This window comes from Zingiber officinale, chromosome 1B (genome assembly GCF_018446385.1).
Source record: "Zingiber officinale cultivar Zhangliang chromosome 1B, Zo_v1.1, whole genome shotgun sequence".
In the NCBI taxonomy this organism is placed as follows: domain Eukaryota; kingdom Viridiplantae; phylum Streptophyta; class Magnoliopsida; order Zingiberales; family Zingiberaceae; genus Zingiber; species Zingiber officinale.
The window spans coordinates 28,558,586-28,572,290 of NC_055986.1; the positions used below are offsets into that span (position 1 = coordinate 28,558,586).

The window sequence follows — 13,705 nt, forward strand, 5'->3', positions numbered from 1 at the left end:
CTGGACCAAGGCTATATTTATAGCCTTGGTCGGGGCGCCTGGAAGGGTTCCGGGCGCCCTGGGGGGATAAAACTTTATCCCCCAACGTTCAGATCGAGTTTGACTCGATCTGGTCAAAAACCTCATTCCGGGCGCCCCGGATGGTTCCGGGCGCCCCGGATGGGTCCGGGCGCCCCGGATGGTTCCGGGCGCCCCGGACCCCAAAAGTCAACTCTGGTTGACTTTTTCCGTCTGGTCGCTCCGCTTCGGTTCAGCTCGTCTCGGTCCGAGTCTTCTGTTCCGGCTCCACTAGCTTGGGTGATCTCGGCCATCCGGAATAGGGCTCACCCGAACCCATGTTCCGGCCTTCTCCTCGAGCAGCCTTCCTTCCCGGTTTCTCGTCCCTCGAACGCCGTGCACGTTCTTCTCGTCCACCGGTGTACTCTTCCGCGGACACCTCGTCCCTCGGACGCACCAAGCCCGTCGGCTCTCTCCCGTGCCGTCCTTCTCGCTAGCCGCGTCTTTCGCTCAACTTCCTGTGTTCCTAAGTTCCTGCACACTTAGACACAAGGGTTAAACAACGCAGGACCTAGCTTAACTTGTTTGATCACATCAAAACACCTCGGGGTTCCAACACTTCTTTCATCCGGAGGTTGCTGATTTGGTTCTGGAGCAGGTCCTGTCTCACGAGCTTTACTTCAGGTATTTCTTCATGTAGCTCTAAGAACTTCTCCCAAATATCCTTTGCTAATTTATAGGCACCGATTCTACTGACTTCCTGAGGAGGTAGCACGCTCATCAAATGGAATTCGACTCGTCCGTTAGCTATGAAGTCCGCTTATTCTTTCTTTGCCCATGAATGCTTCTCTTTCTCAGCTCTTGTTGGTTCGTGGGGGCTACAAAGTCATATTTCATAATTAAGAGAATTTTAAAATATGTTTTAAAAAAAGAGCAATGATATGCTCAAGAAAAAGCTCAAGGATAGACACATAAATTCATGGCCCACCATTTCACTTTTTGTGAGCCCTATGAATTTATGTGTCTATCCTTGAGTTTTTCATTGAGATTTTTTCCTTGAGCATATCATTTTTCTTTAAAAAAAAATACCTCCATCCGACATTTCCATTGCGGGAAGTCTCCCTTTAACTTCGGCAAATAAATCCTCGGTCCGGTCATCGTCTTTGTACTTCAGTCAGTGGTTAGTTCTTCTGAAGTAGTTGGGCTCTGATACCACTTGTTGGTACAGCGGGGTCGACAAGAGGGGGTAAATTATTTACCAGAAAAAAATAACCCCTTCTCGTTCTTTTGATTTGATTAGTAGCACAATAAAAATAACAATAATAAAAGAAATAACAACTTAAAAAAGAGTAGATAAAAAGTCAGAGTTTTACTTGGTTATAACATAGGTGGTTGTTAATCCAAGACGTTGAAAAAGCACTAGAAGATCTCTTTCGTTGAAGGCGGAGAAACCTTTTATATATGTGGCAACTCAAGAATTCTAGGAAAGTTAATACAGAAGTTCTTAATTATTCCCTAAGTCCAGGGGCCTTTTTATAGCCCTTGGAAAACTCTATCCGCAGCTTGAAGGCGCCTCCAATGAGGTCCAAGGCGTCTTTCATTGGATAAATTTTATCTGCTGCAGATAAAACTCTATCCGTGACTAACAACTATTGGAAGGTGTCTTCAAAGGCTGGAAGGCGCATTCGTATTGTTCATCGAAGGCGCCTTCTAGCCATGGAAGGCACCTTCCATACAGCAGATCAGCTCCTTTGTTGATCTCTTCGTATGGGTGATGCTCCGGCTAATCAGAGTTGAGCTCACCCGAATCCAACTCCGACCTTCTCCTCGAGCAGCTTTCCTCCCTGGCTTCTCGTCCTTTGGACCGCCGCGCGCGTTCTTCTTGTCTGCCGTCGTACTCTTCCGCAGCATCTCGTCCTTCGGATGCACTGAGACCGTCAACTCTCTTCCCGTGTCATCCTTCTCGCTAGTTGCGTCTTCGGCTCGACTTCTTATGTTCATAAGCTCCTGCACACTTAGACATAAAGATCAAATATAACAAAATCTAACTGATCAATCTAAACTTAGTTGACTATATTAAAACTACCCAAAAATGCTAACACATTCTTCGTTCATAGGTAGGAACATTCATCATCATCCTTTGATTTATAAAAGAATATATTAATGAGTGCGAGTTTTGGCAAATATGCAATCTGTGTTTAATATACATTGCTTGGCATTTTAATCTTCGAAGAAATAAATATCTCTGCATTTATAAATTAATGGGGAAACATGTTTGTCAGATTATATATTTTTTTCCTTTCACACAAAGTGTGAAAGGCTTAATAATTCATTATTAATTAAGGGATGAACAACTTTATCTATGGATTTGATTTTTTTTTTATCTTAACCATCAGGGCCTTTTAGGGTTTATATGCTATTATAACCCTAAATTTGATTTTGATCATACAACCCCAACTCTCCAACGCTTGTAAAATTTGATAATATCTAATGGGACCTTATAAAAGACTATAAAGTATTAATATACACAATTGTATAAAAAAAATAAAACATTTATATATATTAAAGTTGGTCGACCCAATCTCGGGCCTAGGTTGGGATTGGCATAGGCTCGATTTTTCCAAAACATCATGATGCACAAGACTTCATAATGATTTCAAAGGAGAAGTAATTTACGAGGAAAACATACTACAAGACTATTTGGAATAAGTAATATCAACTTTTAATTTGTATATCATATATAGTTGAAGAAAATACTTTCGTTTAATGGCCTAAATTCAACACAAATTGACAAAGAAAAGTGTTTTTTTTTTGTTAATGCAAATATATTTAACCTCCTGCCTTTACTTTGATATCCAAGAACGTTCCAGTGACTGCTTAATTACTTTACTCTTTTTTTGTATATATGAACAATTCTGAATTGGATTAGTTTCCATGTGATCAATCTCTAAATTACTAAACTGCTGCTAAACCCTATTTAATCTTTGTTCCTTTCTAACGCTAGTTAAATCTTTTACAGACCTTAGTTAGTTAACCAGTACATTAATTATTAACCATAGCGAATGTAGTTAAAAAAATATTTGCCTATTGATGTCAACCAAACAGGCCATAGTTGACCTACCCCTTACAAGAAGGTTTGCCTCTTAAAATGCGTCATCCTGGTTAAACTTTTGGAATGGTTACAATTGAAGGCGACAAAAAAATAATAATAAAATGACACTAAACAAATACTATCTAGCCACAAAAGTATCCTCTATCTCTATGTATATTTTGACCACCTATCATATATAGCAAAGATCATTGATGACCAATACAAGCAAAATTTTCATTCTAATCATAGCAGAGGTCATCCACACAACATACATCAAAACACACTCAACAAAGGTTAAATGTCATTCAAATCAGTTCAAATGAGAAAAAATTAGTAACCTGATGAGATCTTTGATGGATTGAATTGGGAATTGGTCAGACACATAACATAAAGCACACTTAGAAATTAGCAAAGGTGCATCGTGCACCAAAGTTCTCAGAAACATGACCAGCCAGTGAGAATCATATGCCAAAACAGTATGATAAGGAAACTTAGGATCTTTAGAATCTGAGCCAACAGATCTTATCTGCTAGGATGACATACTACAATTTTTGAGGGATGAGGGAGCTTTTTATCTTTTCTTCTTTGCAGTTCCAGCTTTAGAGTTCTTGTTGGTAGAAGTTTCTTTTGAAGCTTTGTCACTCTCCTGATAAATATTGCAAGTGCCAGAATTGAAAGTACAGAATAATCTTTTTATAATGTCATTTGTATAATTAAAGAACCACTAATTGATAGCAAAACACAAACCTAGAATGTGATGAGGTTTTTTTGGGGAAAAAAATAAAGGAAAACATGCACACACAAAAGGTGCCAACAGAAGCATACCTTTCTTTTGGTGGGGGCGGATGCATTTATAACAGGTTTAAAAAAGGACTCCAACCTGGAAAAAAATTAAAATCAAAATGACTACATTGATCATAAGCAACACCAAAGTTCAGACAAGATAGAAAAGAATTCCTACCGGCCCTGGGAAGATTTGTTCTTGGCCGATTTAATTTTTTCTATTGCCTAGAAAATTTTAGGAGGTGAGATTAGCAAACAGTTTAATATGGGGACTTACACAATCAACTATTAACGAAGACTAAATCACTATGAAGAGGACAAATACCTTAGCAACTCGATCACTGTTGAATCCATTTTCATTCACCAGAAAGTTCTGAATACCCTGATAAGAGAGAGGAATAATGTGTAAAAAAGCCTAATGGACTTATTAGCACCTAATTAATTTTCATTACTACCTCCTCGTCTGGAGGTATCCACTTTAGTTCTGGAACGTCCATGATCACATTTGGTTCTTTGAACAAGCGTCGAGCTTCTTGATAAGGCCACTCTTCAGGAATTTGATATCTATAATTATACCAAGTTTTATAAGAGAAACCACAAGGACCACATCAGAATCCTGATGGATCTTAATTTTCACAACACCACAACAATTGAAGGTGATGCAACTAAATCTTGCATGAGTGAACGTGGAAATTGGAGCACCTTTCTTTGTTTATGTTCTCCAAGATATTCTCTATGCAATTATGCTGACGGATGAGCTTCAAAGCTGTTTGTCCTCCAATGCCTGACAGAGTCATTCGTTTAGCAACAATGCATAGGAAGTTACAAAAGAAAATAATAAAAAAAGCTGCTATGTATATTATGTACATAGTAAAAAGAATACATATTCTAGGGAGAAGAAATAAAAATGCAATGAATGTCTTACGCACATAAATATGAGTTTTGGAAATATAGAGCATATCAAAAATGCAAAAAGAACCTAAAGCAGAAAATGCAACCATAGAAAGGTAAGCAACATTATTTTGTTTTTGTTGACACAAAACTTCTAGATGCAGAAATCATGAAAAAGGATGACTAGCATAGCTGAGGATGGTATCACACGATTTTAAGGAGTACAAATATGGCATAAAACTTGGTAAGAGAATAAAATTGCTTTTACAGAATGATGCAATTTTGATCATTAAACCCGAAAGAGTAGTAATGGATCAAAACTTTTTTTAGGAAGAATAATAAACAATAAGAAGAGGAGTCTTGGCACAATGGTAAAGTTGTTACTTTATGACCAAAAAGTCCCAAGTTCAAATCCTGGAAACAGCTTCTTGCGAAAAGCAGAGCAAGACTGCATACAATGGATCCTTCCCCGGAACCCGCATAGTGGGTACTGGGCAGTCCTTTTTTTTTAATAATAAATAACGACATAAACAAATCAATAAAGGCAATGCCAATTAAATAGAAAGGTTGTGAAAACATTTTTGAAAATAGCATCATGTGTATAATTTATTTCATGGAACATCCAATGCAGAAACAGAGTTTTTATTTCCTTCAACTAAACAGAATCAGTGATCAAACATTAAAAAAAAATCCAAAGCATGAAATAACTGTCCAAATCTGTGTTGGATATAGAAACTTGGATAATGACACCCAAACAGTTGACACTAAGAGTAAACACTCAAACCCTATTCAGCACATGTACAAATTTGTAAAAATGGCCATGTCAGAAATTGCAATCATACTCATGTTGAACGCTATATCAAGTCCAAGTAACATAGACATGGAAGAGCAATATAAACATGGAACAGTTGCAGCACTGACACCATATTCAACTACACAAGCATTAATGTAATAGAGATTTGAATGTACATTAGTTATCAAATTTCATAAACAGTGAACAAGTAGAATACTATACTTGTATGTTAAACTTGTTGAGTGTGCAATATCTGATAAACGAGTTTACCTTTGATGCTATCACAATAATCACATCCAGAGAGGATGCACAAATCAATGAACTGATCCATAGTGAGTTCTAGTTCTTCAAGAACCTGAAAAGTAAGGATGAGAATAAATGCAGTAATTAAATTAGCAATAAGCAGAATAAATATACCTTTGAAACTTCAAATTCCATCACAGGGATTTTTTTGGAGCTAGGATCCATTAAGTGACGGAGAAACTTCGGCGCCCCAAAAGTTAAAGAATCCATGTCTTCTGAGGCAACCGCATACACCTAGAGATTAATAAGAAATATGTTTAGGATATTAAAGTTAAAAAAAACAAAATATAATATGTTACAATGCATCATTTTACTTTGTCACTTTTGCAAAGAGCTGCACATTGAGCTTCTGCTTCACAGGGTGCCTTTAGATCATAAAGATGAGTTAGCTACTAAAACAAGTGATAAAATACTTATATATTAAGCAACTGCATGCAGTTTTAGGAAATGTTGGCATGAGAAAGCAAAACTGTGTCATTGTTAGTTCAAATTCTCGTGCAAGGATAAAGAATTGAACAAGTGAAAGTGGACTAGTTTACCTCAATAGTAGGCACACCCATTAGTCTTAAGAGACGTTTACAATCTTCATTATGTTGCTTGGTTACCTATGAAAAGACTCTACAGTAAGCTACTGGAATCAAATTATTCAAGAAGGTAATATGAAAGTTCTAAATATATTTAAAGAAACTCTATGTTACATATGAAGGAAATAGATAATCAGCATGCTAACTTCACGTCGATTGCATCATAGTCAACAACATCCTCATGGTAATTTCCAATAAAATAGCAATATCAAAGATTACCTTGACAGTCCTTTTGCTGTACTTTTCAATTCCCTCCAAATCACCAGTCTGCAAACAACAAAAGTAACCAACTAAAGCGGCAAAAGAAATTCTAGCAGGCTAAAGAGCCCCAATAAAGGTAATTGTAATGCACAAGCAATGACCTCGATTGCTGTGCTCAAATCCTTAGTTGCATCTTCCCTCTTTGAATATCTAAAGAATAAAATAAGCTTATAGATTATCATTATCTTGCCAAAAAAAAAACAGAAAAATAGGGGGGAAAACAATGACAAATCTGTAAAGACTTGCCTTTTAGCAAGTTCCTCTTTCTTTAGCTCTGGAGGCTGGCCGTCAAATACATATCTGGCATCACAAAGATGATAATAAAATATGGTGGCTGAATGAGAAACAAAATGATATTTAGACATGCAAATGGGCTTACACTGGCTTGATACCTGCTTCTAATAATCTGATAGTTCGATTGAACATCCCCTGCAAATGACTTATCAGCCATACCAAATGTCAAGAGTTAGAAGAAGAAATAAACAAGTACATGCCAAGAAGAAATTTCACTCAAAATTAGATCACTTTTAACATTTATCACGGACCACACAATGGAATACAAGTGTAAGATCACCTTGTAACTTCGCCAGCCTCATTAGTGAGAGTTTCCATGCCAGTTCTTCCGACAACGATCTAGATGCGAGAAAAGTGCATCAAGTTGTAAATTTGATAGAGGAAAGTGTGGGTGGTACAAACAGGAGATATAAGCTCAACAGCCACTATCTAAAACCCTAAACCCTAACCCGAGAAGAGGATGGCATATCCAAAAGCATAATCCAAAAAAATAAGAAGAAAAAAAGACTAAAAATCAGGGATAGAAACGGACAAGGAACTGGTAGATGCTCATGCTGGCGTCGATTGCAATCTTCCGACCGAAATAACTCTCAAACTTCTGTTCCTTCATAGCTTTGGGAGCGTGGTCCGCAAGGAGCTTCGTCAAACCCTAACAGCAAAGCGACAGGGAGCGATAACCACGCCATGGCTAAGTAAGTGAGGTTGACAATCGCAGAGGCATACGGATGTGAAAGCTTACCTTTATCCCCATGGCGACCTCAACGGAGAGGCTTGGGTGTAGATCACGGAGAGGAGATAGAGGAGACGGTGATGGAAATGGAAATGGAAATGGAAATGGTAAAATGGGAAAGAATAGGCGCGCTATCTTCGTCCTTTCCCGCTTCACAGACTCATTCTGGAGTCTGGACTCCTGTGATCTTCAACCCCCGTCTTCCTTCCCTTTCAATCCGAAGGTCCACCGGATCGACTCGAACCGAACCCTAGCAGACTAGGCAGTTTGAGTGCGATTCGGACTTCGAATGATCCGTTAATTCAAAACAAACCGGGTTTAGCCTCTGCGACCCAATTAGGCCCAATTAGCCGCTGCAGTCACACCGGATTTCAGTATCAAACTTTTAATCGGATGGAAGTGAAAATTTAAAAGAATAGGATGAAATCAATACCGATGCGTATTTAAAGTTGCAAAATTTAAAAGACGTAATTCACTTTTAAATTTTTTAAATTGGAGCAGAAAGATGATTATATTTATTTTATAGGTTGCTCATAGTCCATATCTAAGAATAGTTAGAAAGTAGAAGAAATTTTTATCTTTTACTAGTAATTATTCCAAAAAAAATTAATGATTCTGTAACAAAATCACTCATTCCCGGCAATGCAAGAGAAACCATTGAAAAACTACTGAACATGATGAAAAGTTTTGGCATTGGGATCGATACCCCCCTCATTTCTTCGAGATAAACAAGACTCATTCTATCACAAGTCGTTCTCGTCAAAAAAAAGAAAAAGTGCAGCACCAATAAATCCATGAGAGAGTATTTGTAAAATAGCACCATTGAGCCCGATTCCAGTTATGGAACCAATTCCTATAATTGTAAAACCCATGTGAGATACAGAAGAATAGACTATTCTCTTTTTCAAATTCCGTTGACCGAGAGAGGTCGAAGCTGCATAGATTATTTTGAATAGTTCCTATTATTACCAACCAGGGAAAAAATACGGAATGAGCGTGGGATAATAATTCCATATTGATTCGAATAAATCCATATGCTCCCATTTTTAATAAGATTCCAGCCAGAAGCATATACATGTACTGTAATGTTCTTCTCCATGAAACATATATATTCCAATTGTAGCACTATTATGGTGCTAGATTTTAAATAACAAAATTATTATGGTACTACATCTCAAAAATTAATACCACAGTATTGATTTTTAAAAAACAACGTCATCGTCATGTTGATTGTCAAAAATCATTACTTTGGTTATGTATAAATTCTAAAACTAGCACCATTAAGTGGTGCTAACATTTGAAATATATATAGCGCCACTGTATTACTATTTTTTGAAAATCAATATGGTTCTTTGAAATTTAGCATCAATGTTATTTGAAAATAATACCGCGGAAGAAGAAAAATGCGAAATGAGTGCTCTCTGAAAATTAGATGGTCTTTTAAAAATTTCATAATGCGCCTTGATCAATTGCTGATATCTCTTCAATCTTTTGTTGCATTACCTCCCTGGCTACCACTTTATATGGAAATTGGATGACTGACGTGACTGTTTGCAAAGTTGCTATCATAGATTTTGACCTGCAAGTTTGGTAGGTACAACAGCTACTAACTTAGCTGCAAAGTTTTCTATTAACATTAAACGATGCTGTGTTTAATTTAACCATATGATGCTGCCGATGGGAGGAAGACGACTCGTTTAATTCTGATGGCACTCCCTAAACCAGCTCCATAATTAGATTACATAAACTTCTTCCATCTTGTAGGTATTTGACAGTCGATTATAAATAAATTGATCTGTAATTTACCTCTTGAATTGTGAGAAATTGTTAATCATTTTTATGCTACAATAATTAGATTCTGTGATCTAATTATTGAGTTCACATGCTTTGCCCATGTGAAATGAGCCGCATAGATCGACTTGGCGATGCTCGAGAACTCGCTACCTTGTTCTTCCTCATTCTTTCATCACTATCTTATTGTTCCTTCCCTGTCCTTGTCTTTAAAGTCAATGGTATTCGATGCTTCGGAATATACATTTAATAAAAACATCACGACACTAGAAGTCTCCATTGATAATGGCAGAATGCAACACGCAACCAGGAAGCCTCCTCCACGACCTAAACATTCATCCTTCCAATTCGCACATTTTTTTTATTATTATTTTTGTTTGGTCTTAAGACAGCAGTGAAGAAGGTACATGTAGAAAGCCGAATGCACTTGTCTTCGCATAATTGCACCAGGTTGACTGGCAATAGCATTCTTCAGATACACATCAATCCCATCACTTGAATGCTGCTGTTTATGAAGTAGGAAACTGATGCAGACTCACCTTAACACAAAGATTCTCCTTGTTAAGTCATCGAAAAGAAAAGAAAGGAAAATCAACATCAATCTGCCAGAGCAGAAGGCTTTTATTTTCTGCCAAGTTCAAAGTTCACATAGTTAAGAACTGTGATATGATGAGTAGTCCTTCTGTACATGAGGAGGATAAAAAATAAAAAATCTACGGCACGCAATTCACACACCTTACAAATTCAACACGTCTTTCAATTATTCAATCACGGTGCCAAGAATTCAAATGCTGCTATCTTTGTGCATCCCGTACATGCATCGAATGGTGCCATTGAGGTACTCTGACCACTTGAGGTCCTCTGGCTCATCTCCGATGTGGGTTTCAGCACCTCCATCGGGCAGCAACTCTGACCATGGAAAGTAGCTCTGCAACTGCATTGCGCTGCTGCTATTCCCACTGCTCCCACTGCTGCTACTCGGATTGACATCGATACCACCTTCCAAGTACTGGAAAGGCTGAAATGAAGCATCTTGAGGGAGATTCATAATTGAAGTGAGAGTGTTGTCGTTGTTGTAGCCAGTACTGAACTCAGGAATCACATTCAGAGCCATGTCGCTTTGCTCAAACCGGAGCGGCAGGCTCTGGCTCAAGGACTGGCTTTCGGACGTCCCGGAGTTGGACAAATCTGAATTCTCGATGATTGATGGAGCGACAGGCTCATCCTTGTGGGGTTTATCCTCTTTGGGTGGCTTGTGGGTGTCAGGGTCAATGCCATTCTGCTTCAGCTTCTTCTTGATGCAGGAGTTCCAGAAGTTCTTGATCTCGTTATCGGTTCTTCCAGGCAACCTTGAGGCAATCTGCGACCATCTGAACACAGAGAGGAAAAAAGATGTCAAATGTCACAGCAATGGAAGAAATTTGACGCGTTAATCCGATGCACCTGTTGCCTAACGCTGCATGGAGTTCAATTATGAGCCTCTCCTCCTCCTCTGAGAACATGCCTCTTTTGAGATCAGGCCTCAGATAGTTTATCCACCTCAACCTGCAGCTCTTCCCGCACCTCTGCAAACCTGAGATTTTCCATTGCTCCCCCTCGATGATTCTTTCTTTACAACGAAAAGGCCACGAATAAACAAACAGAATTGGGTGGAGATATACCTGCAAACTTTGGGACAGAACTCCAACATCCATGGCCATGCTTGGTTATGTGGTTGAAGAGCTTCTCGTCCTCATCGGGCGACCACAGGCCTTTCCTCAGCTTCTGCTTGTAGCAGCAAGAGTGCCTCCCCATGAAGTGCTCTCCAACGTGGGCAATGAGATTGATCGGACAGAATGAGGCCTGAGCTAAAAAGAGAGAAAGACAAGGGAAAGAAGCAGGGGAGATGGTGGCTGTTGGTGTCAAATAGGTCCAGCCAGGCCATCCATGGATTTATAATGTCACTGGTCGCGCTCGACATAGCCCGTAATGAACTCTATCATATTTGGCTTGCACAAGATTGAAATGGGTTGATCTGACTTGGCAACGTCCAACGTGGACGAATTGACGTGGTTAAAATAAATTTTTTTAATTTTTCTCATCTACATGCAACTCTCTTCTCCCTCCTACATGTAAGATGATACTCTAATTTAGTAGTGCTCGTGGTAAAACGTGGGCAGCCGACTTTAGTGGTCAAATGAGGCGGGCCTTTGATTTCGTTGGAGTTACCAGAAGTCTTGGGCAGACAGAAGAACTGGCTCGACGATTGTGAATGCATGAAACGAGGAGAATGCTTCGATTTGGCACTCAAAAACCTTTTACCATGGTACGAGTGCCTTGTGTTTGCCTTTATCTGAAAGCTAATTCAATTGAGTACATCTTTTTGTTATAATCTCGATTGTCTGCGAGGACAAACTCTTATTAAATAGTTAGGAATCTTTCTATACTATTTCGTTCCCTCAACTCATTAAACTGCAATAGTCCGAGCCTTAATTAGTTATTCCACAGTATAGTTTAATTTATTCCATTTGTCGTCAATTATTAATTTTGTTTCGGTGGCACGATGCTGTTTCATGTGATCCCAATTATAAGCCGAAATAAAAATTGTTAAGCCTTCGAATCCAATCGGTCGATTCATTTGATATGAAGTAATTTTCGTTAAATTCTTGCCCATTCAAGCAAGCTCAAAGAACTTACATATAGTGAGTTGACTTAATAGCTTTAACTTTACGTCGAATCCTTAAAGAACACATTCGCTTTCACCGCCCGGAACCTTTTTAAAGGACCATCTGCCCTAAAGTCCAAACATCAATATTATATGAAAATAAAGTAAGAGAATAGTACTCGCAGCTGTTGCAAAGACTGGTCCAGTCCTTGAAATCAATACAAGATAAGATAATAAAGTGAGGAAATCAGTCTTTTAAAAATGCATCCACCGTAGTTCATCAGCTTCAAGAGGACTTTGACTGTTATTCCATGCACGGGATGCGGACAATCAGGCATTGGAATGCCTGCTCTGTTTTTTATACTTCCTCTTCCTGTCGTCGCCTCCATGACTGCTAAAAAAATACGACCGTGCCAAGCCGCGCTTGTCCTCTTATGCTGTCCCTGGAAGGCCATAAAAAAGAGCACACAGCCATCAATTATTGGGACGAAGCATGGACTAAATTGCAAAGGAAGTTTGACGGGGAACCGTAATTACTTGGCCACAGCTGGAAGATAGCGAGGCAGCATATTGGCGATGCGAACGCGCCTCGTCCTTTCGATGCCTTCTTGTCCTCAGCGAAGATGAACCGGGTCCACGTTGCATGCTGCGAGACTGTATGCGCACTGAAAGGGAGGTGCCAAAGAAGGTTCCCGGAAAATGAGAATGAAACAGTCGACGCCAACTCATGTGTGGGGAGGCTCCTCCGGTTTGCTCCGTCTGCACCGAAGACATTTTACGTCGTGGTCCGGAACTTAATGGGATTTGTACGTGAGTAGCTTAATTAAGATCAGCATGCATGTTGGACATGTGAATGAAAATGAAGAGAGGAATAGCAACGGTCTCACAAGTAATATAACGTATCATAAGAGCATATGTAATACTCGTTAATAGGGGTATTATAATATCCCTTGATGTTAATCATCCATTGTGGACGGTATTAGTATACTTCCCATTTTGAATGGGTTCAAATAATTGAATGCGTTCAATTACAATGTGGGGGTGGGCCAGTTCTAACCAAGCGTGTGTTTTTTTTTTTTAAAAAAATATTTATTAAAAAATTAAAATTTTAAAATTAATAATTGAATAAAAAGATTACTTTTTTAACAGTTATTTTTAACTAACGGTTAGTTTGAAATTTCATCTATAAATATTTATTAATATGTATACATAAAATTTTATTTAATATAATATAATTTTAAGATAATTGAATAGATTGTGAGACCCATAAATAATTAGGGTTAATATTAAAAGGAATGTGAGTGAAAGAAAGATGTTATAATGAGTATGTGGCAGTGGACTCTATATTTTTTGATGAGGTGGTGAGTGTTATAACGATGAAGCATTGTGGATGCTTTAAGTATTGATGTTATAAACATATAAATAAGAAGAGACTTTCTCTTATGAGTGAGTCGTAGAAGGTGAAAATTTTGTTAGGATCCTTTGTACGGCTAGAGAGGGGGGTGTGAATAGCCGACCCCAATTCGTTCGATTCTTTCTACAA

At 38.5% G+C, this 13,705-nt stretch overlaps 2 protein-coding genes and 1 pseudogene across 2 annotated transcripts; all 3 read right to left on the reverse strand.

Annotated features, from left to right (window-relative positions):
* Window positions 1-3,408: 3,408 nt before the first annotated feature.
* LOC122054099 (flap endonuclease 1-A) lies at window positions 3,409-7,999 on the reverse strand. The gene is made up of 17 exons (XM_042615932.1): window positions 7,737-7,999; window positions 7,530-7,646; window positions 7,278-7,336; window positions 7,083-7,142; window positions 6,950-7,003; window positions 6,805-6,853; window positions 6,662-6,709; window positions 6,398-6,463; window positions 6,173-6,223; window positions 5,973-6,092; window positions 5,826-5,910; window positions 4,574-4,655; window positions 4,327-4,435; window positions 4,197-4,253; window positions 4,050-4,096; window positions 3,914-3,968; window positions 3,409-3,734 (listed from the first exon to the last, which is right to left on the reverse strand). The coding sequence occupies exons 1-17, from the start codon at window positions 7,746-7,748 to the stop codon at window positions 3,660-3,662; spliced, it is 1,146 nt and encodes a 381-aa protein (XP_042471866.1). The 5' UTR covers window positions 7,749-7,999; the 3' UTR covers window positions 3,409-3,659.
* Window positions 8,000-8,271: 272 nt separating this feature from the next.
* On the reverse strand, window positions 8,272-8,833 carry LOC122035865 (annotated as a pseudogene).
* Window positions 8,834-10,109: 1,276 nt separating this feature from the next.
* On the reverse strand, window positions 10,110-11,442 carry LOC122054111 (transcription factor MYB61-like). Its single transcript, XM_042615943.1, has 3 exons — window positions 11,180-11,442; window positions 10,962-11,091; window positions 10,110-10,888 (listed from the first exon to the last, which is right to left on the reverse strand). Exons 1-3 carry the CDS (start codon window positions 11,310-11,312, stop codon window positions 10,303-10,305), a joined length of 849 nt encoding a protein of 282 aa, XP_042471877.1. The 5' UTR covers window positions 11,313-11,442; the 3' UTR covers window positions 10,110-10,302.
* Between the last annotated feature and the right edge of the window lie 2,263 nt (window positions 11,443-13,705).

Excerpts from the sequence above, each read along its gene's own strand:
- LOC122054099 (XM_042615932.1), bottom strand. Across the intron at positions 7,143-7,277 it reads GAGGCTGGCGAAGTTACAAG|TCATTTGCAGGGGATGTTCA; the intron begins GTGATCTTACAC and ends ATGGCTGATAAG. Across the intron at positions 3,969-4,049 it reads AACAAATCTTCCCAGGGCCG|GTTGGAGTCCTTTTTTAAAC; the intron begins GTAGGAATTCTT and ends ATTTTTTTCCAG.
- LOC122054111 (XM_042615943.1), bottom strand. The coding sequence starts at position 11,312 with ATGGGGAGGCACTCTTGCTGCTACAAGCAGAAGCTGAGGAAAGGCCTG. Across the intron at positions 11,092-11,179 it reads TTCTGTCCCAAAGTTTGCAG|GTTTGCAGAGGTGCGGGAAG; the intron begins GTATATCTCCAC and ends GGAAAATCTCAG. Across the intron at positions 10,889-10,961 it reads CATGCAGCGTTAGGCAACAG|ATGGTCGCAGATTGCCTCAA; the intron begins GTGCATCGGATT and ends CTCTGTGTTCAG.